At 40.7% G+C, this 24,783-nt stretch overlaps 1 protein-coding gene across 11 annotated transcripts in view; it reads left to right on the forward strand.

Moving 5' to 3' along the window:
- The window catches only part of COMT (catechol-O-methyltransferase), a 32,761-nt gene that overhangs the window by 4,150 nt on the left and 3,828 nt on the right, over positions 1 to 24,783 (forward strand). For 3 of the 11 annotated variants that reach the window (XM_043498194.1, XM_038372989.2, XM_038372993.2), the window contains exons 2-4: positions 16,914 to 17,196; positions 21,980 to 22,173; positions 24,451 to 24,582. In XM_043498194.1, coding sequence (XP_043354129.1) covers positions 16,914 to 17,196; positions 21,980 to 22,173; positions 24,451 to 24,582 — 609 coding nt within the window. Of the gene's footprint in view, positions 1 to 82; positions 394 to 1,398; positions 1,468 to 4,016; positions 4,044 to 4,094; positions 4,712 to 5,119; positions 5,257 to 13,834; positions 13,896 to 16,721; positions 16,790 to 16,913; positions 17,197 to 21,979; positions 22,174 to 24,450; positions 24,583 to 24,783 lie in introns of those variants that run through there. The other 8 variants (XM_043498193.1, XM_038372987.2, XM_038372992.2 and 5 more) reach the window with 8 other exon arrangements.

The following is a 24,783-nucleotide window of genomic DNA, read 5'->3' on the forward strand; positions in this document are numbered from 1 at the left end:
TTTTAAAGTTACTATACTGTTATTCCATTTTGCAAGGGAGGGGGTGAATTAAAGCAGTTGTATTTTACTGCAGTCATATTGAATGTCCTGTGAGGGTGTGGCTGGAACTGGGTTAATTGGTTGAGCTAAACAGCCTTCTGTGGAGGACTTACAGTTGCTTTCCACATACATTGCTTTCTGTGTTCAGTTGCTAGTGTGGGGCCTGATCTTGGCATAAAGGACGGGTGAGGGAGAACTAGAATCTGCTGGTGATCTTGAGAAAGAGATGAAGATGTGGCCTGTGATATAAGTGAAATGAATGGGATTGTCTGTGGAAGTCACTTGAACAGTAAGGCAGGAGAAGAGACCTAGAGCTGCAGTGGGGCAGGAAGAACTAGTGACATCAGGACTGAGGTGATTGGTGGTCCTCCTGGCTGGGTTCTTTTGAAATAAGAAAGCTTGGGGAAGTCAAACCAGCTAAGTGTGTGGGAAATACCTCAGTGTGGGGGCTAGATTGGCAAAAAGGGACATTTACTCATCTAACATAGACAAAAGCTATGGAAAGCTAGTCAAAATGGCTTGTATCACTTTTGCATGAGACATTTCAGTGGAAAATTGTGTGACAATTTTCAAGCTCCAATTCTTTACTTTGGGGGTTGTAGAAATAGAAAATTAGACCCTTTTTTACAGTTGTATTGCTTTGCACTGGTAGAAACAGAACTTCAGTTAATTTGCAACTGAAAATTGTACGCTATCTTAAAATGAAAAAAATGGCCTGGATGTTAGAACTCTTGCAAAAATTGGCTTGTGGAGGTGTTTTAAAAGCAGAATATCTCTGAAATGTCTAAATCTAAACAAATTCAAATTCTTAATCTTGGTTTGAGAGAGCGATATAGTAATCCGATTTCACCATAAAGCTTCCGTAGATCCCAGGACATTGTTAAAATCTGGGAACTTTCCTGCATTGAAATGTTAGGATTTAATAATATGTAAGATCTGAAGATGCATCTAAAGGAATAGAATTTCACTCCAGAAAAATTACCAGAGGAGGGTGGGAGACTCACAGAATTACTCTCTGTTGTAAACTGGGTCATAATTTAACTTCACCTCGTTTTTTAGGTTTAAAAGAAAGTCAGCCACTCTAATGTGTTTAAGTACCCAACAAGACTTTTTGTAACTTGAGACACTTCCTTTGGCTAAAGACATTTTCTACTGTTTTGAAATAGCTGCTTACAGCTTGTGGAAAAATAATTGTTTTATTTAGAATCCTTCCAGCAAAATTTGTTTTTTTAGAACTTCTTTTTTTCTTTTTTTTTTTTCTTTATTTTTAACACCAGAAACTTTTGGCATGTTAGTAGGATCTTTTTGTTGTTCAGAAGTTCGTTTTTTCTCTTTATTTCTTCCTTACTTGAAGCTGTCATTTTTTGTTTGTGGCATCTCCTCAACAGCTAATTGATTTCAAGTGGGGAAGCAGGAGCAGATAGAGTTGTAAGCAGCAAAAGTTCTTCATTTTATGCAAATAAGTCAAGATATATTAAAAAAAAAAAGGGAGGGGGGAGAAATATATAAAGTATGGGAACTTAACTGCCTCTGAATGTTTGTTACTTTCTGTGACAAGTCAGCAGATGTAGAAACCACTCTAAATAATAGCCTTTTAAAATGGAGACAATTGGTTTGTAAAGCAAACAGTGAGTGGTTTCTTACTCTCACTAGTGTACTTCACCTCTATTAAACTTTAGAGTGGGGTTTTTCCGGCCACCTTGCTTGATTGTTAACTATTTTATGCATTAAGACATCTTCCAGGTACTTTTCTGGAACAAATATGGCCCATTCTTACTTTCCTGAAGAACTTAATGTGACTCTTAAAAATGATAAATACACATACAAAATAAATAAAAATCCCCTCATGCTACTATGGAAGTAGAAGGCTTGAAAGAATTGACTGGAGGAAAAACATTTCACTTGATCTGTAGGTGTCTGTAGTAATGTCCCAGCTCTTTTCTCCATTTCTCTTTGTTTAGGCTTTAAAAATCAGGCTTTGGCCAGGGTTATTGGGAAAAGAGAATGTGTGCTGCTGGAATCTGTGTATGTGCCATGCATTGACTAACTCATCGTCTAGTGCAGTGTTTCTCAACCTATTTACCATTGTGGGCTGCATATGCAGCTCTCTGTGGTATGTGGGCCGCATCCACACAATATATATATTTTACCTATTTGGCCCTGAGGAGGTCATATGGGTCGCAGCTGTGTGCTGATTGAGCCACAAGCAGCCCATGGGCCACGGGTTGAGAACCACTGTTCCAGTGCCTTGTGTACACAGCAAAGTTGTATATCCAACTATAGTGGTGTATTTTAGATTGGCCACAGTAGTAGTGGTATAAATGTGTTTATATTGTCATATCTGATTACAGAAAAGGGGACTAAGCTATATCAGTATGTCATCTTTTTACTGGTATAAGTGCATCCATATTTAAGAGTATTTTTTTTTTTTTACCAGTATATTTGTACTGATACAGTTCCAAGTGACAGTTATAATGGCACAAAAACTGTGGAAGAACAGGTCTCAGAGTGGAAAATAACTTGCCCGTAGGAGAAGTCTTCTTCCTGACCCAAAACTGTGAAGTGTTGGCTTATGCCCTGAGGATTTACATCTATTATAAATTGTTTGATCAGTCTAATGTAGTGAGGGATGATCTTGTTGTCCATACAAATGTCTAATCCTTATATTATTAAAAAAATCCTAATAAGCTCTAAAACATTTCTTTAGCTTTGGGAAAATTTTTACAATGCCTTTTAGAATCATGATTTAGAATCTATGATTCTAAAAGGCATTGTAAAAATTTTCCCAAAGCTAAAGAAATGTTTTAGAGCTTATTAGGATTTTTTTAATAATATAAGGATTAGACATTTGTATGGACAACAAGATCATCCCTCACTACATTAGACTGATCAAACAATTTATAATAGATGTAAATCCTCAGGGCATAAGCCAACACTTCACAGTTTTGGGTCAGGAAGAAGACTTCTCCTACGGGCAAGTTATTCCATAATAGCTCATTACAGTGTTTCTTGCACCTTCCTTTGAAGCAGATGGTATAGACCACTGTCAAAGCTAGGGGGCTAAACGAGTTGAACCTCCGCTCTGATTCAGGATTGCAGATTCTATGCTTTTACATATGCAACGGAGCAGGTCAAGAACAGAAGAGGTTACAAGTTGTCTTATCTCATCCGACATCACAGATTATCTTAATGCTTACAGTAGGGGATGAGGATAAGATCAATGTGCGGTATGTGTTCTCGTTTGACTGACCTGCGCAGTCTGAACAGTTAGAAACTCGTCTTACCATAAAAAAGGGGAAATATATTCCCCATTAAAATTAACTAGTGTTAATTGTAGTTATTCCTGCAGGTACGGACCATCTTGCCTTTAGAAGAGACTGAGCCAGATTTAGTGCTGGTGTCAACATTAAGAAAACTTCAATAGTGGAATCATGTTTAATTTTGTAAACAGGATTTTTTTTCAGATGCAAATGGGGAATTATTGCACCTCAAACAAGTTCATCATTGCTTTCTACTGGTTCTCTTTGGCGTCTGGAATATAGGAAAAGATTTATTAAGCTGAAGCTCTAACACGGGTGGCCAGCCTGAGCCTGAGCAGGAGCCAGAATTTATCAATGTACATTGCCAAAGAGCCACAGTAATAGGTCAGCAGTCCCCCATCAGCTCCCCGCTCCCAGCACCTCCCACCCACTGGCAGCCTTGCTGATCAGCACCTCCCCATCCTTCCCCACACCTCCCGATCAGCTCGGGGGGGGAGGGGAGACAGGGCAGGAAGGGATGGAGCAGTGAGCACCCCCGGGCACATTGGAAAGTTGGCACCTGTAGCTCCAGCTGCAGAGTCGGTGCCTGTACAAGGAGCCGCATATTAACTTATTTCAGAGAAGTGAGCTGTAGCTCACGAAAGCTTATGCTCAAATAAATTTGTTAGTCTCTAAGGTGCCACAAGTACTCCTTTTCTTTTTATATTAACTTCTGAAAAGCCACATGTGGCTCGGGAGCCACAGGTTGGCCACACCTGCTCTAACACATGGGGGGGGGGGGATTATAAAGTTATTCTGTATTAAAATAACATGCTGTTGTTTGTTGTGCTACGTGCCAAAGTATTCATTTATGTTTTGCTTAAAGAGGTACAAAACCACCCTAGTCCTCACACACTATCCCTGACCTCCCACAGTTCCTTATTCATTTCATCCACTTGCTCTTATATTTTTTCTTCTCCTGAAGCTCTGTTAATTGGCCCCCGTCTACTTCATAGAACTTCATTTGCTGCCTTGTCATCTACCATAAACCCTTTCTTTGTCCCTCCACACCATTTGGCCACTGTTGGGGTGAGAGTGTTCTTCTCTGCAGCCCATTTAGAGCAGTTTCCATGATAGCATTGTAGAAATTTGCTCATTTCTACTTTTGCTAAGCTTCCCAGAGAGGATAAAGGGGAAGAAAACAATCCACAGTGAAGTCTATTTATAGTTGTGTGCTGAAATGGCTCTTGTTTCTTTTCTCCCACTATCTGGGTGAGTTTCAGTTCAACTATCTTCAGTATTCCTGCTGTGAAAGGGACAGATGTACTTTGGATTTTGTTTTCGAGCATGACCTCTGTCTCATATTCAGCCCGAAGGAAGAAGTTTGTTAGAGTGTGGCTCTTCTGATCTGTCTTGCAGAATTATGTCTAAACGTAAGTTATGAATGTTGTCATATTTGATTTTCTGTAATGCACTGATCACTTCTCCCTCATTTTCCAGTTTATGATGTTAACACAATTTATTATACAAAAGTCCCCAGCAGCACTACAGTGTATGGATGTGCGTGGGACGTGTATCTCCCATTTATACATCAGTTATAGTGCGATAAGTCTTAACTGGAAAAAAAAATGGGCCATATTCATCCCTGGTGTAACTCCACTGAGCACCGTGGACTAACTTACACTGAGGATGGATTTGGCTCATGCCTGACTGCCAGCATTTGCTGTGGAGTAACTAAGTAACAAGAACAATGTCACTAGAAGGTAGAGCCAACATAAATTGTGCAAGGAAGAGTGGGGGGGGGAAAGGACACATCTCCTTTTAGAATCTCTGTATACCAGAACGTGTAAGCTGTGCCAGTGATGTGATCAAAGGAGACTGCGACTACTGCAGGCTCTTGGACTGGTATCCTGTAAAATCCTTATCAACACAACACAGGAAGAGATCAGAAGGAACAGCTTCTGTTCTGTGCATGAAGGTACATGTTTATATTTTCCTATTTTTTAGACGTGATATCTGATATGCTATGCTCTCTTAGAGAATGCTACTATTTCAGATGGCGCTAGGTAGGAGGAAGAAGTTTTTGCCAGGTTTCTGACTGCCAGGCACTTTAGTGATGCTAATTTGGGGGAAGCAACAAGTCTTCAAAGAAGAGTAGGACATATTATATGTAATGCTTTCATATTGTATTGTCAACCACAACAGTTGAAAGAGCAAGAGGACATAATCCTGATTAGGTTGAAAATGTAAATGGTGGATAACTTCATTGGCATCTAGTACTCATTAGAATTACTTTTCAAGAAGAAGCTGAATATAAGGCAAACTTATGTTCAGTGATATTTGCAATGATGTTTCGGGGTTGATGAGTGTTGCTCACAGGGTATCTGCTTGTTGCCCCCTTCACTTAATGGGACAGTCAAAAAAAAACCAAACCCCATTTTTCCTTACCGGGGTTACTAACTACACCTCTGATTATTAAAGCCGTTTAATATCATTTTACTGCAAGGTTTCTGCACTTGCTCATCCAAGGACTATGGTAATAGACTGCTTAACTTTGATTTCTGGTTTTCAAGCACTAGCGCAATGCTGCAGTATTTATAGTGTACCACAGCAACCAGCTGGTTGATGGCTTTTGTCTGCATCCCCAGATGCATGCTGGTCATATTGAGCACTAACACTGTCAGCAATATGAGTGTGGGCATTCAGGTTCATTCAATATTTTCTGTTTCATCTTATTTCAGCAATCTACGGCCAGAGATCTAGTTTTACCTTTTCTTTGTTGGTCCGACACCCAGCTGCTGTTGTCTGTCAACATTCTATCAATGTCCGTGTTAGGGTACACATGGTACATTCAACAGCCCAGCAGGTCATGTGTTTACCCAGCCATACCTGCTGATAGCTCAAAATAGTAGCACAAAATTATAAACAATTATGAAACAGAAATAAAGACACTTTAGAAATAAATAAAACAATTAGAAAAATGATATCCCAGTAAAGCTATTGCTATTCAGGGCATAATATAATAGTTTCTTTTAAAAATGCTTTTTAAATGTAAGAAATAAGGCCTTAATACTGCAACGTGATCTGTGTGTGTGGACCCTTACACCTACCTGGATTGGACTGCTGGATGGGTGAGGCCTGAGGGAGAATGATCAATCAGAATCCGTTTTTTAGAGCACATGGTCACTACGAGACTTTTTAGGACAGTGAGTGCAGAAGAGTATTGTAAAGCCAATAGAAACTACAGAGGATGTTTTAGGAGGGCAGAATATAATTATCTTAATTGAAATCTGTCTGGTGCAATGGAGATAAACACCCCTCTGAAGCCTAATTAATGGGGATTCTAGTCCGTAAAAGGCATTTATTATTTTCTGCCCTCTTCCTGTCATCCAGAAATATGAGACGAAATCTATCTTTGTTTCCACTGAACCTGGAAAAAGGCAGAATAAAAGACAAAAGAAACATTCTTAAATCAGCAGAATTTTGTATTTAGTGAAGATTGACATTTATGTAGTCACGGTAACGAAACTGAATTATAGTACTAGGCAAGTATGAGGAGCCAGAGATTTAGACTTTAAGTGAGGAAATCTCTAGTGGAAAAAAGGTGAAAAGTGCCTGTAGCTTGATAACAAGATGTTGATGGAAAAATTAATTACAGTTTGTACTTTTGTACTTGACAAAAGCGGACAAGTCCAGATTATGGTTTCTTGGCTATCTGATTTCTTCACATTTAGCAATACGCTGGCTTTCTGACAGTAAAAGATTAAACATCTTGTTGACTTTCAGCCTTATTGTTACATCTGTCAGAAGATGAGTAAAAATATTCTTTCTATTTTAAAATACCAGATTTGAGGGTTGTATTTCATTGGTTCGGGTTTTTTCCCTTTTAAAAAAAACTTAAATTTTGTGATTATTACGGCAATCTTATCTTTGGCAGACACTTACCTGGATGTTCTAGTCAAATTCCTTTGCTGGTTTTGCTCCATGGAAAAGACTAAAAATAAGCACCCACTGAATGGCAAAGAAAGAGAGGTGGTTTTAGTTATCTTAGTGTAGGACAGGGAGGTAGGAATTTGAATTTTAATCCTGGCTTTGACACAGATTTCCTCTGTCCTTTGGAAAAGTAATTAACCCAGATTTTAAAAGTCTGTGCAAAAGCATGCAAGTGCTTGTGCCTGTGAACAAAATGCAGATGTAAAATGCTGGCCTTGTGAGCCAGGCTTGCAAACACGTGTATATCCTTGACTTCCACTAGTGCAACAAGTGTTTTGATGCACAATTTAGGCATGAGCTTTTAAAAATTTCAGACATAACCTCTCTGAATCTGTTTCACCACCTGAAAGACTAGGATAATACTACTTACCTACCTCACTGGGGTGAGAGGAGGGTTAATCAGTTAATGTGCACGGCCTTTTGAAGGAAAACACTATGTAATTGCTTAGCATTATTACATTCTCCTCTAATGGATGCTGGCTATTAGCAGCAATCTTTCTGCAATGAGTTCAGGCTGCATTGTCCCAGGGCACTCTTCTATTGTAGTCTGTTCATCAATATCATCAGTCCAGTGGAGAGTTTCTTTTGTGAAGGAAGGTTGAATGGTATAAATTTACCAAGCGTTCTCCATTCACACCAGGTTATGTGAGCTAATAAAATCTAGATTGGATTATAACCCCCCCCCTGCATTGTAACACTACAGTACCAACTATCTACTCAGAGACTCATAATAAACTCAGAACAACCAACCAAGCAATTGGCAGTTAGATTATATGTATGAAAGATGATAGCAAAATTGGAGGTAATATCATCATCTTCCCACAAAGGGATGGATTTATCAGTGGGACAAAATCGATTAAGGGAAGCATTTGAAGCACTGTTTGTATCCACATTTTCACCAGTTATTCATAACATCAAGAATATTAATGTGTCACCTTGGTGTTTGCTATCAAGGTGTCCCAAAATGGATCTCTCTAGTAAATATAGATAAAAACGCTTCGTCTTTTTCAGGTGCCATCTGTCCAAAACATATCAGTGTACCTTCCAGACATGAATTAATTTAGCTTCACAATACTCTGTGTAGCATTTTACTCATAGTGTAATGGAGGCCCCCAGCAGTTAAGTGACCTGCCCAAGTTCAGACAGGTAATCTGCTGCTAAAATGAGAATAAAACTTGGTCTTCCTAAAGGACCATGATGCCATCTCTCATGGAAAACAGCAGCCTAAGGGCACATGATGTCTTTGCTGCATATGGAGTTTTGTGAGTATTTCCAGACAGGACTACAGCAAAGCTGTGTAGTTTTATCTTGGATAAACTGATGATGATATATTAGGATTCAGTTTTAATTTTTTAAAACAAACATTAACAGAGAACAGACATTTATTTCCAAGTATTTTTTCATTATCAACTCATTTCTGCAGCAGCAGGCGATGAGGACTTAATTATTCAAAATGTTATCACTACAGAACTCAACCTTCCCAAGATTTAAATAATCCTATTTTAATCTAATTTAATCATTACATTTTTAATGTTTCATTATTAAGCATAATTAAATCCTGAGTTTCTTGTGCCAAAGTCACTAAGGCATACACTTGTATGAGCCCTCAAACAATATTTGTAAAACAAGTTGTTTACTTTTCTTCTTAGCAAATTTCAGTTTGCAGCAAATGGAGATCCTTCTTGGGGGTGAAATGGGAAATAATTACCACTATTCATCACTTTACATCAAATCCCCCCACACCTTTCCATGATACATTTATTATGAAGCATAGAAATACGACAACTTTAAAAACTAATCTCGTCATTTCTAGTTACCAATCAGTTTTGTATCTCAAAGAACTCTAGGTGCACAACAGATGTTAACTGATTTGGTCTGATTGGAGAAACACCCCTAGAAAACTGGTAAATAATATTAATAAAAGGCACCTTAGAAAGAGTCACCCGTATTTGAGTAAAATCACAGATGAGGATGAATTGTTCTGATTGCACCTTCTACATGCAGCTATTTTCCTGTTAAAATGTATGCGATCCCAGAGGCTTTTTTTGCTTTGTTTTTATGAAAACAACTGATCATATGGTTATTCAATTAATCCCAAACACAACATTACTCTTCTTTAAAACTATAATTGTGTTACTGGATTTTTCATTGTAAAAGAGCACAATAAAGGTCTAGTTGAAAAGCTGAGTTGCATTACCAAATCAGGATGTAATCTCATCAGATCTTTTAAACTGAGTAGGGTCAGGTGCTTAAGGAAACCCCAGGTGCTGCAGAAAGTATACTAAATGATTTAGTACCTGAGCCAGCACTGACTAAATGTCACGTGTGGAAGAAAGGAGTTCTAGTCTGCATGTGTAGAGGTGCCATTTTTAGGATAAGATAAATTGATGAAATTCTCATTAAACGTTCCATGGTATTTTTCATAAGAGTGTGTTACCCTGATGTCCTTGCCCAATATGAAATCTAACAACAAATTGCCTCTAGTCTACATAGCACCATCATTCTCAAATCAGGGAAGGTGTTCACTGCCTGTCCTAAACTAGTGTGGAGTGCCAATGAGTACTTTTAATCAATTTCCACCTTTCACCCTAACAATGGTTGCACTTCAGGGTTTGGTGAAGTATTCTTTATACTTCATAAATCCATTGGCAGGGTTTGGGAAGTGCTGGAGAATGCTTCTGTGCAAGATCATTATAAAGCCAAACGGTGTCAGATCTTTCATCATTACTTTTTTTGTTTCAATACTTCGTATTGTCTCAACACCTTCTTTCTTTATTGTGGCGTTTCCAAATATCATAACTGAATAGGCTGGAAGCATTTACGGACAATACCCTACTTGGCTAGCAGATGCTGATCCTTCTGTAACAAGGATAAGTGGGTGTGGGCTGAGCAATCATGAGGGAGGAACTCTAGGAGTAGCTAAACCTGGGGAGAAAGGTTAATCTGATCTTTATCCTATTGTAGTTTTGAAAAGCCAAACTTAAAAAGAAAGGGCCACATTTGCACTTTATATACTCTATGAACTGTGTTTGTCAAGCAGATTGGGAAAAGCACCTGCTCTCACACACCAAAACTGTAACCATTACCCAGTGGGGCCACACCTTTGCTTTATGAAGGTTTGGGCACAAAAATGCAATGGAACCTATGTGGTAAAATCTGATGAGAAATTAAAGTCCTTTATGTATACTCTCAGATTACATGCAGAAGAGACAGCCAATATATTGTAAATTTGGGGATACACGAGATAAGTCACATGAATAAAAGGCTATGACATACTCCATGTAAAAGGATGAGTTATTTATACAGTATGATTTAAACAAGCAAGATTCTGCATCTATACCATAACACATGAAGAAAGATTATCCGTGCTCTGACACGCTGGGACATTTAATATCTGGTATCCTTGAATAATCTGTTTTCCTGAATGTGGATTTGGTGACAAAACTGGTTCATCATTTTAGACCAGTGGTTCCCAGACTTGTTCCGCCACTTGTGCAGGGAAAGCCAGTGGCGGGCCGGGCCGGTTTGTTTACCTGCCATGTCAGCAGGTTCAGCCGATCGAGGTTCGCTGTACCAGGCCAATGGGAGCTGCTGGAAACGGCAAGGGCGGAACAAGTTTGTGAACCACTCTTTTAGACTATGATATCCCTCCAGTGTTATGGGGTTTGTTTGTTTGTTTAATTCCCTTGCTAACATTTTACATGTTGTCTATTATTGTTTGTCTTCTCTATTTAGATTTTAAGTTCTTTAGGCAGGGACCATATCTTCCAAATATGTTTCTAACACAGAGGCTCTAATGTCAACTGAGGCCATTGGGCCCTACTGTAATACAAGTATTTAATAATAACAGTAGCTAACTTCTAATAATATGTGAGATGCACATCAGTGATTTATTTCCGTTTCTCTGTACATTTCGTGTGTTCTGTGAATCCACATTAAAACTGCAATTATAGTTGCATTTTCTAATAATGTCATAATGAACTCAGAAATAAGAATCTGTCCTCTTGTGCAGTGCTGGTTTTAAGTTGGTTGAATTACATTTTAAACTTTTGCACATCAGATATTTATTAGCGAATGAAAAAACAAACTGCCTATTATTTTGGTATGGGACTGTACCATTTCAGTTTGGGGGCATACTCAACATTTATGCACCTGGCTCTTGAAAATAAGTTGCTTTTATTGCTGAATAGATATTGCAAAGATTTTTCTTTCACACATCCCAGCAAAATGGAGTGAGATTTTCCAAAGGGGAAAAAGAAATTAAGGTTTTTACAGAAAGTATCAAGCTAAACAAAGCTGGTTTGCTTCTTTTAAAACCCACTTACTCTGGAATGCAGATTTCAGGATAATGTCTTGCAAGGGAACTCAGTTAATAACTTTATATTGCCAGCTTGCCAGGGTCTCTTGGGTGTTGTACAACAATAAAAAAAACCCAACTGAAATTTAGAAACCCTCTTAAACAAAACAAATAAATCCAAAAGCGTCAAACAGCAAGTGTGCTAGATGGGCTAAGGCTAAGAGGTTTATATTCTATACAAGCTCTAGCCAGCAATCCCCCAAATTTTAACTCTAGAGACCTAGAGGAAAGGAGTTCTAGTCTTTAACCACTTGTAACCGTAAGGTAAGGCATTTATGCACGTAGGCATCAAACTAAAATACTATAAAAGAGACCAATTCTTCAAAACCCTTAATCATATGAAGCAAGTAAAGACGAATAGTTACTCAGCAGATTGAGTTTGAGGGGTCAGGCTTTTAACACGATCCCAGAATAATAGGCCCTTTGAATTACATTAGATTTTCCTACCAAATCTCTGTTAGTTAAAACATAAAAAGAAACCAGTGTTAAAAGCAGAGAAAAGGGACCTAGAATAGGAAACTCTTCATGGCAATGTGAGACAATACAGTTATAATTTAGCTTCAAATCCGGAGTCATGGGTGAAATCTGCAGTGAAATAAGTTATTACTTATAGCCCTTAACTCAAGAATTTGCTTCCCAACTCCAGGGCAAGCCTTCAGGGCAAATAGAAAGGCCTGTCTGTTCATTCAGCCTTCTGCTTAAGGGGAGGCTGGTGGGGATTTGAGGTTGGGTTATTTGTGGCTCAGAGAGTTTTCCTTAGCCTGACAGAATGTCAGAACTGTGTATGTTTTAACATATGACATTTAAAATTGATGTTAGGCACCACGTGTGGCAATAGTGGGGCCAACAGGGGTCAAAACAAAACACCTGCCTTTGGAAAGGAAAAGTTTTCAGTGTCTCTTAGAAGTGGGGAGTGAGATAGCTTTATAGCTGGTGGGCCCTGTGCTGTGAAACTATGATCACCTGCCAAGCTGAGCCACAATGGCAGAATGGCTAAATAGAAACCGATGTCAGAATGCAAATATACATCTGCAGGGGGCCCAAGGAGGAGGTGTTTGCATGCACAGAGACTAGATCTATATAATTAAATACATAAAAACCAGCTGAGATTCTGTAAAATGAGTTCATCACTTTCTAGGCAGTGAGTGCAATGTGATTTCACCCATTGAGTGATTGTGCTTCCCCCAGCTTCAGGCAATGAAGCAGCACTGTTGGAAGATCTCCTTGAAGGGACGGCACATAATTATTTCACAACAACCTTGCCAATAAACAAGGATAACAGTATAAGAAAAGTGCACCACTGAAACCACTTACCACCATGACCTTTCCCATTGAAAGCCTGTGTTGAATGTGGTATGAAAGGGAGGCGAAGGTTCTTATCTTGGCTTGTTACCTCCAAATAGTCCTTTGTGAAGGCAGAAGAGAGGAAAAAAAAAAACTCCTCTCCTTTTTACTGAATATTTAAATGATGTAGATCGGATGAATCCAACTGACGATATTGTGTAAGCATTCCTCCAGGGCAGAGATTCAGAGATTGAGTTAACAGGGTACATGGGGCAATAGGTATATAGCAGCTGTGTCTCATCAGCATACAGATGCTGTTTCAGCCTGTGTTCAGAAATGATCTTGCCAAGAGATCTCACGCATATGTTGAGCAACCCAGGAGAATGCTTGCATTTATGAAAGATGCAACCTAATACTCTTCAGTTACTATCCATCCTGACTAAGTCCCAGGTGTGACTGGATCCTTCAAAGGACAGTCCTAACCATACTGGCAAAATCCATTCGTTGTGAAAGCAACAGCCAATGGTTAATCTTATTGGAAGGGGCTGAAAGGTCCTGTGTAAACAAAATGAAACTCTCTGGTAGTGATCATGATGGTGACAAATGCATCCTCTGATCCAAGAGAGGCCTCAATGCAGACTGGCTGCTGCTGTCACTGGTATCCAGATGCACCTGGACCACCTTCTCTAGTAAAAGGGAAGGTTAGGCATTCAGTGATAATTAGTGAGCAGACTGGCATCAGTAAATGGTTTCTTGAAGAGGGGCCCTATGCCCACACCCATTTAAGAACCACTTTACAAGCACTTGATGATACTAGTCCACCAATGACAGCCACACGCCTCACAAGAAGCCACTAGAACAAGTAAGGAGGTCAAATCAAAAGGGGTCTCTGTAAACCAATGACATCGTCAGAGGCCAAGTTAAGCTTCACCTGTGGAAAGCGTGAAGCTACTTCATGCAGGTTTGGAAAGACCAGCCCAAAGGTATGCATTCTTTTCTATGAAGAACATAGGAAACTGGCCAGAATGATCAACAGAACTACTTGTGCATGGGGGCGGATAGGTCAGATTGGTGTACATGCCTCTGGAAAACGTGAGAGAAGCTTCTTGCTATCTGGATTAAATGGCTAAGAAACATGATTTCCTCCTGCTAAATGAGGCCATCAGGCCTTAAAAAGCAGTAACTCGGGTCAGTTCTTTGCAATGGGCATGTTAGGATGTTACAAATGTGAGCGTTAACATTGCTAACTGTTGGAAGCCAAAAGAAACAGACTGTAAGTGTTCCAAACAAATTATATGTTCTGTGCAACTGAGATAAGTGGATGAGTGAACAAACATCAACTGTAACATGAGTTGAGCACATCTCCATGGCAACCTAATCTCCTGAACTCAAAATGTGTCCTGTATGGTAATTTAAAGTTTTTGAAGGTGGATTTTTCCATATGAGCCATACTTCTGAAGAGCAGACTAAAGAAAGGAAACGTAGGGACCCCTAAAATGTAGGAGTAACCTCAAAAGGTTAAGTTTGGGAAAACAATCCCCTCCCGCACACACATTCTCACTTTTGGTTGTCAGGCTAACCCCACTCCCTCACATCTGTGAACTTAGACCAAGCGTTGGAGGATCCACTTGTAGTGTCCAGTTGGTGTAACAGCTGCTCTGCTGGGCCCCTGGCTGTGGTTGCCCTATTTAAAAGGGGCATCAGAGCATGTAGGACATTAATACAGTGGCAGCCAGAGCTGTTGGGCCTGGCTGGGAAGATTGGACATGAAGGGGTCTGACAGAAGGAATCGGCACCCTCTCAGGTTGTGAGACATTTCTCTTCTTCCCATCTTCCCCCTGGGGGTTCTAGTCTGTGAGGTGCTCTGTGAGTTCAGTGGGAATTCAGGAAATTCAGCACTTCACAGGACAGAGCCCTCTGAGGGTTGCTGTTTCCTTTTAGATCATCCAGGGTGAGCTAATTTAAGGAGAAAGAGCCTGTCCAGGCAGCTAATGGGATAATGAACAGCTGAGCCTGACAAAAGGCCAGTAAGACTCAGTTGCAGAAAGGTGGTCACAGAGAGAGGCTCTAAGGGAAAGGAGCTCCCAGAGACCACAGGCCCCTAGGAGGAGGGTTGTGTTATCCCTGAGCCAAGGGGAGACACTATTTCAAGTTTTATTTTGGAATTTAATGAAATAGAACCTCTGCCCGGGAGTTTTGTCTGACACTCCTTTAGACTGTGTGGAGTTCTTAAAGGGCCCTGAGGGAAGGGTGACTGAGGCAGGGAATACCTGCAGCACCAGAGTTGGTCAGGATGGGGTGCAGGCAGCCCTGCAACAGACCCTTTGAATGGAGTTTATTGGATTGAGGGGAGGGAGTAGAAAGGGTTAAATAAGAGGCTGGTAAACTGTTTGTATTAAAAATGGCTTAGAGAACAATGTATTTTCCAGTGCAGAACTGTGGGGTGTGGTGGGCAGGGGAAGAAGCCTCTGAATTCCATAGATGTATGTGCAAATCCCAAATTAAATTGTAAGGGGAAACGATTCTGGCATTCACTCACCCTTGTCCTGACTTGTGCACATTCCAACTCCCCCGTGCAATTGTTAGCCCTAGCTCAAGTGGAGACACAGGAGTGGAAGAACAGAGATGTTACAGGCTGCATCAACAGGTGCCCTGGCAGTGTTGCATGGGAGAAGCTTATACAGAGCCTGGCGCAGTCAGTGTTCTTAGTTCTGCACTTCCGTAAAGACTAAATTAATTCTTCATTTAAAGAAACAGTCCATAGCAGCTCTTTTGAGCTATGGTCGATTCAAAATCAATGAATCATTTCCTACCATAATAAATATACCTTTCTGCAGAGAGTTGTCTGTGCAGGTAAATGGCTTTGAAGGGATTTATTGCTTGAGCTGTACGGGTGATGTGCATCCCATCTGGTGAGTTTCAAGCCCTAATGCCCTACACTTGGAGAGACACATGTCTAGACAACGTACACAAGGACACCTTCAGCAAAGAAACCAAGTTTCTTGGAAACAATAGGCACAGCATCATAAGGTGATCGTAGCTGGCTGCAAACCCCAGCCTGACAGTGAAATACAATGCATCCTTTTGTTACATTCCCTTGAAATTCACGGGCCTGGATTCCTCTGCTCTGGAACAGGGATTCAACTTTTGTATTTTGTAATTGGAGTGGAGGGAAAAAGAATCCATGCTTTCAAATACAAAGTGAAGTGAATTTTGTGTGTGCCAGATTGATGGGTTAGATATCCAAGGCTTTGTCAGCACAGGCAACAGTTGTACTGCCAGCTTCCTTGGATCGCTCCAACCAATTGCCTCAATTGTGACCTGGAAGTGGGAGAGGGTAGTTCAGTCTCTGTGACACGCTCAGTCCTTCACTTCTCTGCAGACCGTACCAGCAAGGCAGGGGCTAACAGTGATGGTTTTTGTGGTGTGTTTCCTGGAGACGTGGAGACCAGTACTACTTCGTTAATGCTCATTTCACATAGGACTTTGTATAACAACCACTGATCTCTACAGATCATAGTGCTCAGATTTATGGTGAAAAGCTCCATATTTCTTCACCAATCTCAACACAACCACACTCCTGCCTCACCCAAACAAGAGGGGGTGAAAAAATCACACCTAGTACAATTATTTAGGATTTTAAATCCTTTTTAATGGTTAAAGCAACTTTAAGGATTTTAAAGAGCACAGCCAGTCTGTGCAATGGTGTTTTGGGATGGAGTCAGAACTGAGTGGCTACGTGGGGGAGGGGAGTAGGGATTTAAAATGCCACTTGTTGACTGCCTATGAAATTTGCCTCTAAAGGGAACTCTCAGATCATTGTCTATCTCTGGATACAACATAGCCGTTTCCAACCACACTGTACAGTAGAATTATAGTAAATTCTATATATTCCTATCTTGGGTGTTGCTTATGGGTTATTTTATCGTAACAGTTATGCGAAAGATGGTTCTCTCCTGTGCCACCTTAACTAAAAACCTGTTTTGTCTCTCTCATTTCAGATGCTGGAGAGCTGTCCAATCCTTTTGTCCATAGTTACCAGCCTGCTCTTCATTTTGCTGCTGCTTGCAGTGCTCATCAGAAACAACGGCTGGGCAGCCATTCTATGGAATGAAATCGTCCTGCAGAAAATAACCAATTTCATCATGGCTCAGAGCAAAGAAGAGAGAATTTTAAACTTCGTGCTGCAGAATGCAATCAAAGGGGACCCCCAGAGTGTAGTGGACACCATAGATAAGTACTGCTCCCAGAAGGAGTGGGCCATGAATGTGGGGGATGAAAAAGGTAATCACATCAGAGATAAGCTCTTCAAGGCTACGTTTGAGTTTGAGACTGGCATGGTACAGGCTATGTTGTTCTGTTAGTCACTGAAAAAACACAGCAACCTTGCATGCCGCAACAGTGGTTATGCAAATGATCATGCATGATACTGTAAATCTCTTTGGAAGAATCCTGCAGGTGCACTGTAGGGTCATGGGGCCAGATGTGATTTTTTGATGCGTCATGAACCTTGCTTCCTAAGGGAGGGAGGGCGGACATCTGGGGAGTTGAGAAACAAAAACCCGACTTGGATTCCTGCCAGTTTCTTGCTATGTAGCCTTGGAAAAGTCACTGCCTTGCTTTGTGTACCTTGGTTACAATGGATCATATCCTATTTCCAGCACAAGGTGTCCATGAGCCTTAATTCACTGGTGTTTATGAAGCATTTTGAGATCCTTGATTGAAATGTGCCAACCACGAGTATTTAAAATAAGAGGAATTTTGCGCATATAAACAATAGTTATAGGGAATGTATTCTCGAGGGAAGAGAGATCATACAGATGTAATATACACAAGAAGCTGTCCCATATACTAATAGGAAAATCTTACATTACTATCACCTGGCAAGTCTTAGTTTCTCTTAAAGGCCAAATCAGCTAAGTGGATAAAATTTGTCCTCTTGGGTGCACATTCATTGTCTCACTACTTTGCATTCAAAAAAGTTCAGTTATCCACTCATACAACTGTAGTAGCTCGCTTCTAACGTACACGTCCTGTGACTTACAGATCTGAGAGCTTCTCTCAGAACATGACCCTTTTAGTTGGAGGCAGTGCAGAGAATTTGGAGGTTAAACATAGTAATCTAGAGTTAACCCTAGTAAACTTGTACTTTTACACAGTAGTCAGAGACCCCGATGTTTTAGACCTAGTTTATGAAAACAGTTCCTGTGATTCCATGAGTAGTATGTTTAGGGTGAAAGCCGTATCTTCTAGTATCTACGCACACATTATTAAAGCTCTAGACCTGGTAATATTTCGTCATATTCTGAGGTTTTTGCTTGGACAAAATGCCCTTGGCTTTCAGTAGAAATTTGCTTAAGTGAAAACTGAGTGTGGATCTTAAGATTTAGCTGACGATGCATTGAATTATATAGTGACACTATCTTGGATTTATTTGACACCTTTCATCTTAAAGGTGCCAAAGCACCTGACAGGAGTGGCTTCAATGCTCAGTAAAGTGCAGTCTCCTCTGTGGTTTTGAATAACACACAGATACACCAAGATACCAACTCCCCAAACTAGGGGATTTTGCAAGGGATCTGGTGGGATAACACCGTGGGATCTTTTAGTGACCCCAAATGGTCTAGACTTTGCCTTTATAGCTCATTTGAAACAACAGTTTCAATGGTATACTGCTAGGACATTGATTCAATACTTTCTGAGAAGGACCAGTGCCACCCACTGAATCACCAGCCCTGATCCCTGAAATGCCCTGGGTTTCTTTGGAGGCCTCTTATCCAAGTATTGACCAGAAATGACCATGCCGAGATCATATCCCAAGAAAGTAAATAGCCCTACACCAATTTATAACAAGCCATCCCTAATCTACAATAAATTGGAACAATATGCTATGCTACATATGACCAATTGCATTTATTGCATAAAACAATCCTATAAATAAGCATTGGAGACAAACTTGCTTTAAGATAATATACAGAGTCTGTCGCACAAATAATATAGGGTCAAGAGTTTCACCATTAGGGGCAACAGTAAGTGCAAAAGCAGGGTATTTAGACAATACGGACAGAGAGGAGAGCACCAGTCACTATCACTGAAGTCCCTGAATTAATACAAAAAATGTACAGTTGCAGCACTATACACTTATGTGCCAATAAAAGCCGGATGGCATGAGAAGGCTGAGTTATACTGTTAATTAGGATCCCTGGGCTATATAAGTGAGAGAAGAGCCATACCAAGAGACCTTCCAGCAACATCAGTGAAAGTTTTGCACAAGAGCTGAGGGTAGAGTATAGTATTTAGTTAGTTAAGTCAATCAGTTAAATATTTGCATTATTTTGCAATCGAAATTTTTTTTTTTTTACCAGTATCAGCCCCTTTTCCCTTTCTCCCCAGTTCTCTCGTTCCCTCTTTCCTGTCTTTGTGCATCTCCTCCTGTGTTCTCTGTATTTCTTTTTTTCCCTTCCTCCTTTTAATCTATATACTCTTTCCTGTTTTCTGTCCTACTCTCGCTCCCCATTTTCTCATTTCTATCTGCTCTGTCACCCTTCCTTCCTCTTTCTTTGGCACTTTTCAACCCACCTTTCTATTTTTAGTCTCTGCAAAGCTGCTAAAGTGCTTTCCGTGTGGAAAAGCTGCAGAGGGAAACTAATTAGCTTTCTACTATGTTTTCCTCTGCAGGCTTTCTGTATGTAAAGCAGCACTTCATGAAAATAGAGAGAAACAGTCTAAAAGATTCTTGAATTGGGAGTTGACTGCACAGTGAGCCTGAGTGGATTTCTGCAGACCTAGTTGGTTTCTCTTACATCAGCAAGGGACTCAGTGCAGAAGCAAACTGACCATTCCTAGTCAGCTTATATATACAGTAGTCTGAAATGAGAAATGACTAGAATCCGACAGTTCTGAACAGTTTCTTTGCAGCTCTGACTAATGCCTATAAGGTTTGTTCCACTGGCTGCAATTGGCAGTGAACTTAAACTGCAGTGTGATTTTTAAATTGAGGTGCACATGGCTGGGAGTTTGAAACCCACATAGAAAACCATTTTCACACTTTAGTGGTTAGGTGGGTTTTAAGAACTTCAGGGAGTATTACTTTACATTGCCCAGCAGTGACCCCTCCAGCCTTGTCCTGTCCTTGGCTGCAAAAATGGTGGTCATATTAGAGGACCTTGGATGAGGCAAGTGAAAAGAATGGGAATCAGCGAGGCAGTCCTCATAACTAGGGCCCTTCCAAATTCACAGTCCATTTTGGTCAATTTCATGGTCATAGGATTTTAAAAATCATAAATTTCATTATTTCAGCTATTTAAATCTGAAATTTCACAGTGTTGTAATTGTAGGATCCTGACCCAAAAAGGAATTGTGTGTGTGTGTGTGTGTGTGGGGGGGGGTTGCAAGGTTATTGTAGGGTGAGGTTGCGGTACTGCTACCTTACTTCTGTACTGCTGCTGGTGGCAATGCTGCCTTCAGAGCTGGGCAGCTGGAGAGCGGTGGCTGCTGGCTGGGAGCCCAGCTCTGAAGGCAGAACTGCCGCCAGTAGCCGCGCAGAAGTAAGCATGGCATGCTATGGTGTTGCCACCTTACTTCTGTGCTGCAGCCTGAAGAGCTGGGCCCTCAGTCAGCAACTGACACTCTCCGGCCGCCCAGCTCTGAAGGCAGCACCGTAGAAGTAAGGGTGGCAATACTACTACCCCCTAAAATAACCTTGCAACTCCCTTGGTCCCTGGATCAGGACCCTCAGTTTGAGAAACACTCTTCTCCCCCATAAAATCTATATAGTATAGGCTAAAAGTACACAAAAGACCAGATTTCACAGTTCGTGATGCATTTTTCATGGCCATGAATTTAGTAGGGCCCTACTCATAATAGGACAGAATCTCCCCCCCACCCCTCCAAAAAAAGGATAAGCTTTCTGAGAACAGGGACTACTGGGGAAAAGCTGACAAACCTGGCAATACGGTGGGCGCCAAGGGGCACTGCTCCAGTAAGATAGGCAAAATCCCAACGTTATTTATTTTTAATTCCTAAGATTTGAAGGCTAAACAAGAGTGCTCAATTAAAAATTGCAGCACCACACCAGTTCAGTATGTACACAAGTGATGCATAAATAAATAGCACAGGACAAGGTGAATGCTAATAGTGGGTAACTAAGCAACTCAGGTGTCTCATGCATCATGATGCCAAAGGCTAAATACCTTCAAATATTCATTTAGGTATCTAATGTATTTGCACTACTTAGGACCGTAGAAGATTAAAGATGGAAGAGACTTCCATAACTGAGTCCACTTCTTTGCAAGGATTGGATATAGTTTCCATTTTCATTTATTTATTGTAACAATTGGCTAATAGTTCATGGCCTTTATAGTGCAAATAAATAGCCTTTGTCAGCTGGCTAGACTGTTCCTTTTATAATGAGTATTTCTTAAGTCTTACATTAAGGCGACTGCATGTAATATTATTTACAAAATGTGAACTCTCTCAAAGTTTGAGTTCTACATTTCATGAATGGGGACAGATTTTGCAACAACTAAATTTCTTTGCAAAATGTTGCATTTTTCACTCAAAGTTGTGCTAAATTTTATTTAATACAGGCCCATCTTCACTCAAAAATGTGGTTTTTATTTAAAAAAATTTTTTTCTTTTAAAACACCCCCACGTACTTATTTTTTTGAAAATTTACTATTTGAAGCCTAGGTCAGATGATCAATTGTCCCAGTATGGTACAAGACAACCTATTTCTTGAAGTCGCCCTAGTGCAAAAAAGAAATTGCGAAAGCATTCACAAGACTGTTTTCAGTTTCACAGGGGCCCTGTTGATACAATAAGCAGCAGTTTTGTTTGAGGTTTTTGTAAGTGGTTTCTTTCCAAGATTCCTGACATTTCAAAATGAATCTCATTTTAAGTGAGAGCCAGTCTGCAAAGGAAGCCCTGTATAATTGATCATAAACCATCACATTTTGAATCTCCTTATAGCAGCTTAGTAAATGAACTTGTAAGATTCCATCCACAAATTTTATTATTTGATGCCATTTGATTTAATCCAGAGTTAACCCATTTCTCTCCCGTTCAGGTTTGATTCTAGATAAGATACTGGAGGAGACAAAGCCATCAGCCTTGCTGGAGCTGGGAACGTATTGTGGATACTCTGCTGTGAGGATTGCTCGGCTGTTAAAGCCCAGCACTTGCTTACTGACCATCGAGTTCAACCCTGACTTTGCTGCTATCGCCAAACAGATGATTGAGTTTGCTGGAGTGCAAGATAAGGTACATCTTGTTCTTCTGTGGCTGGTAAATGAAGGGACTAAGTAGATGTTATGTCAGAAAAAATACTGGTATTTCACCCTCTTATACTTCAGCTAACATAGCAATTGCAATATCCCAGGCTATTTTAGCAGTGAACTGAGCATGGCAATTGGGCTCATCTGTGTGGTAGATGCGTGAAGTTAGGAAATGCCCATTGGGGACTGGGGCAGGGTCATCAATCCCTTTTCACAAACATTGTGTTTAAAATAACTGAGTAGTTAGTAAAGATGGGGCAAAGCTAATGATGTTGGGAATCATTAGGGAAGGGATAGATAAGAAGACAAACTATTATATTGTCTCTATATAAATCCATGGTAGGCCTACATCTTCAATACTGCGTGAAGATGTGATCACCCCATCTCAAAAAAGATATATTGGAATTGGAAAAGGTTCAGAAAAGGGCAACAAAGTTGATTTGGGGTATGGAACGGCTGCCATACGAGGAGAGATAAATAAGACTGGGACTTTTCAGCATGGAAAAGAGACGACTAAGGGGGGATATGAGATAGATCTATAAAAATCATGACTGGTGTGGAAAAAGTAAATAAGGAAGTGTTATTTACTCCGTCTCATAACACAAGAACTAGGGATCACCAGATGAAATTAATAGGCAGCAGGTTTAAAACAAACAAAAGGAAGTATTTCTTCACACAACACAAAGTCTGTAGAATTCCTTGCCAGAGGATGTTGTGAAGGCCAAGACGAAACAGGGTTCAAAAAAGAATGAGATAAATTCATGGAGGATAGGTCCATCAATGGCTATTAGCCAGGATGGGCATGGATGGTGACCCTAGTCTCTGTTTGCCAGAAGCTGGGAATGGGTGACATGGGATGGATCACTTGATGATTGATTACCTCTTCTGTTCATTCCCTCTGAAGCACCTGGCATTGCCCACTGTCGTAAGTCAGGACACTGGGCTAGATGGACCATTGGTCTGATCCAGTATGGCCGTTCTTATGTTCTTAGAGTGGTGTGATTCAGATCCAAATTGGGGTTTGGAAAGAGATCGGGGCTCAAGTGAGAGCAGGGATTAGAGTTTGAGATTTCCCCAAATTGCATGAGCTATTCTCACAAGTTTCCAGCTATCTGAGCCAGAACAAGAATACGTAGCAGCAGGTACAGGAACTGTGATTTAAATCTCTAGTGTTGGAAAGTGTTTGGATTTCATTCTCTAAGTTTGGCTGTTTTTCTAGTAACCGGTTACTCATGTAGGCAGACGATGGTTTATTGCACTAGGAATGGCTAGGTTCTTTGGCTTACAATCACCTATCAATCGACTTGTTGAGCCTCTCTGTGTTCCTCTGACAACGCTCTGCTGACAAGTCATTAGATAGGTGACTGTAAGCCAAAGGCTGAGGCATAAATCAGCAGCCAGAATAAACAGACTCCCTCACCTTTAGTTTTTGCTCAAGCCATATGGTACCTACTTACCAAATACAGGTGCCGCAGTTCCTCTCCATTGAACAGAGCTTGTGCTGTTAAACCAATAATCAGGGTGTGCCTGCCGCTCCCCTGCTTGCATCCTCTACTGAGGCCAGGACTTCGCTACAGATTTTGCCAGAATGGCTGTGCCCATCGGGGTGTGATGAGGTGCAATTATGCCTGACCCAGCTGGCTGGCAAAAGGCCCTAGTGTAGCCCCAGTTATACTGGCACAACTGCATGTTTATTGAGATCACTTATTTCACTCAGGGGACTGGAACAAGCGATGCTGATGCCAGTATAAACTGCATCCATCCTAGGAACGCTTTACTGGTGTAGTAGACCAGTATAGCTATACCAGCAAAGCACTCCTAGTGTAGACATGGCCTGACTATGCATAAGGAGAATGGGTTCATTGTTTTGCATGCTCTTCCCGCAAGCTCTGTTCCAAACTAAATAACCCTAGTCTTTTTAACCTCTCTTCTGTACATTCTATTTGCTTTGGACAAGGTGGTTTCATTGGGATGTGACTGCAGTTCCAAGCCAAGCCACATGCTGTTTTCTGCAGGGGATTCCCTCGTCACCAGCAGAGGGTCACTTTACTCAGCAGAGACAAGGTCATAGGCTTCTTATAATTGCACAGAGAAAAAATAATTGAGTCAATTTATCAAAAAAGCCCATGTGATCCAAAGCCCGCTGAAGTTCTCCACCAAGGCTATTAACATGATCACAGAAGTCTGACTATACCTTAAAGGGTGAGGGGCAATGTGCTTAAAACAAGGTACCCAGATCAACATGAGATGATTTGCTTTTCAGGTGAAAATTCTAGAAGGCCCTTCAGAGACAATTATCCCGCAGCTGAAGAAAAAGCATGAAGTGGACACACTGGATTTCGTCTTTCTTGATCATTGGAAAGATAGATACCTGCCAGACACCATCCTGCTGCTTGTGAGTTGGAATGATGTCAGCCCTAAAACCCCCATAGTGAATATCCAGATGTCTGTAAGATCTTCCCAGAACAGTTGGGAAGTGCGTGTTTTCTATAGCGGGCTCGCACCAGAGAAACTTTTAACAATCAACCAGCCACGTGGTAAAAAGGGATGGAGCTTAGGGGCTGGATTCACAACAGGGCTAAGTGCCCTCGCCTCC

Source organism: Dermochelys coriacea, chromosome 15 (genome assembly GCF_009764565.3).
Source record: "Dermochelys coriacea isolate rDerCor1 chromosome 15, rDerCor1.pri.v4, whole genome shotgun sequence".
NCBI lineage: Eukaryota > Metazoa > Chordata > Testudines > Dermochelyidae > Dermochelys > Dermochelys coriacea.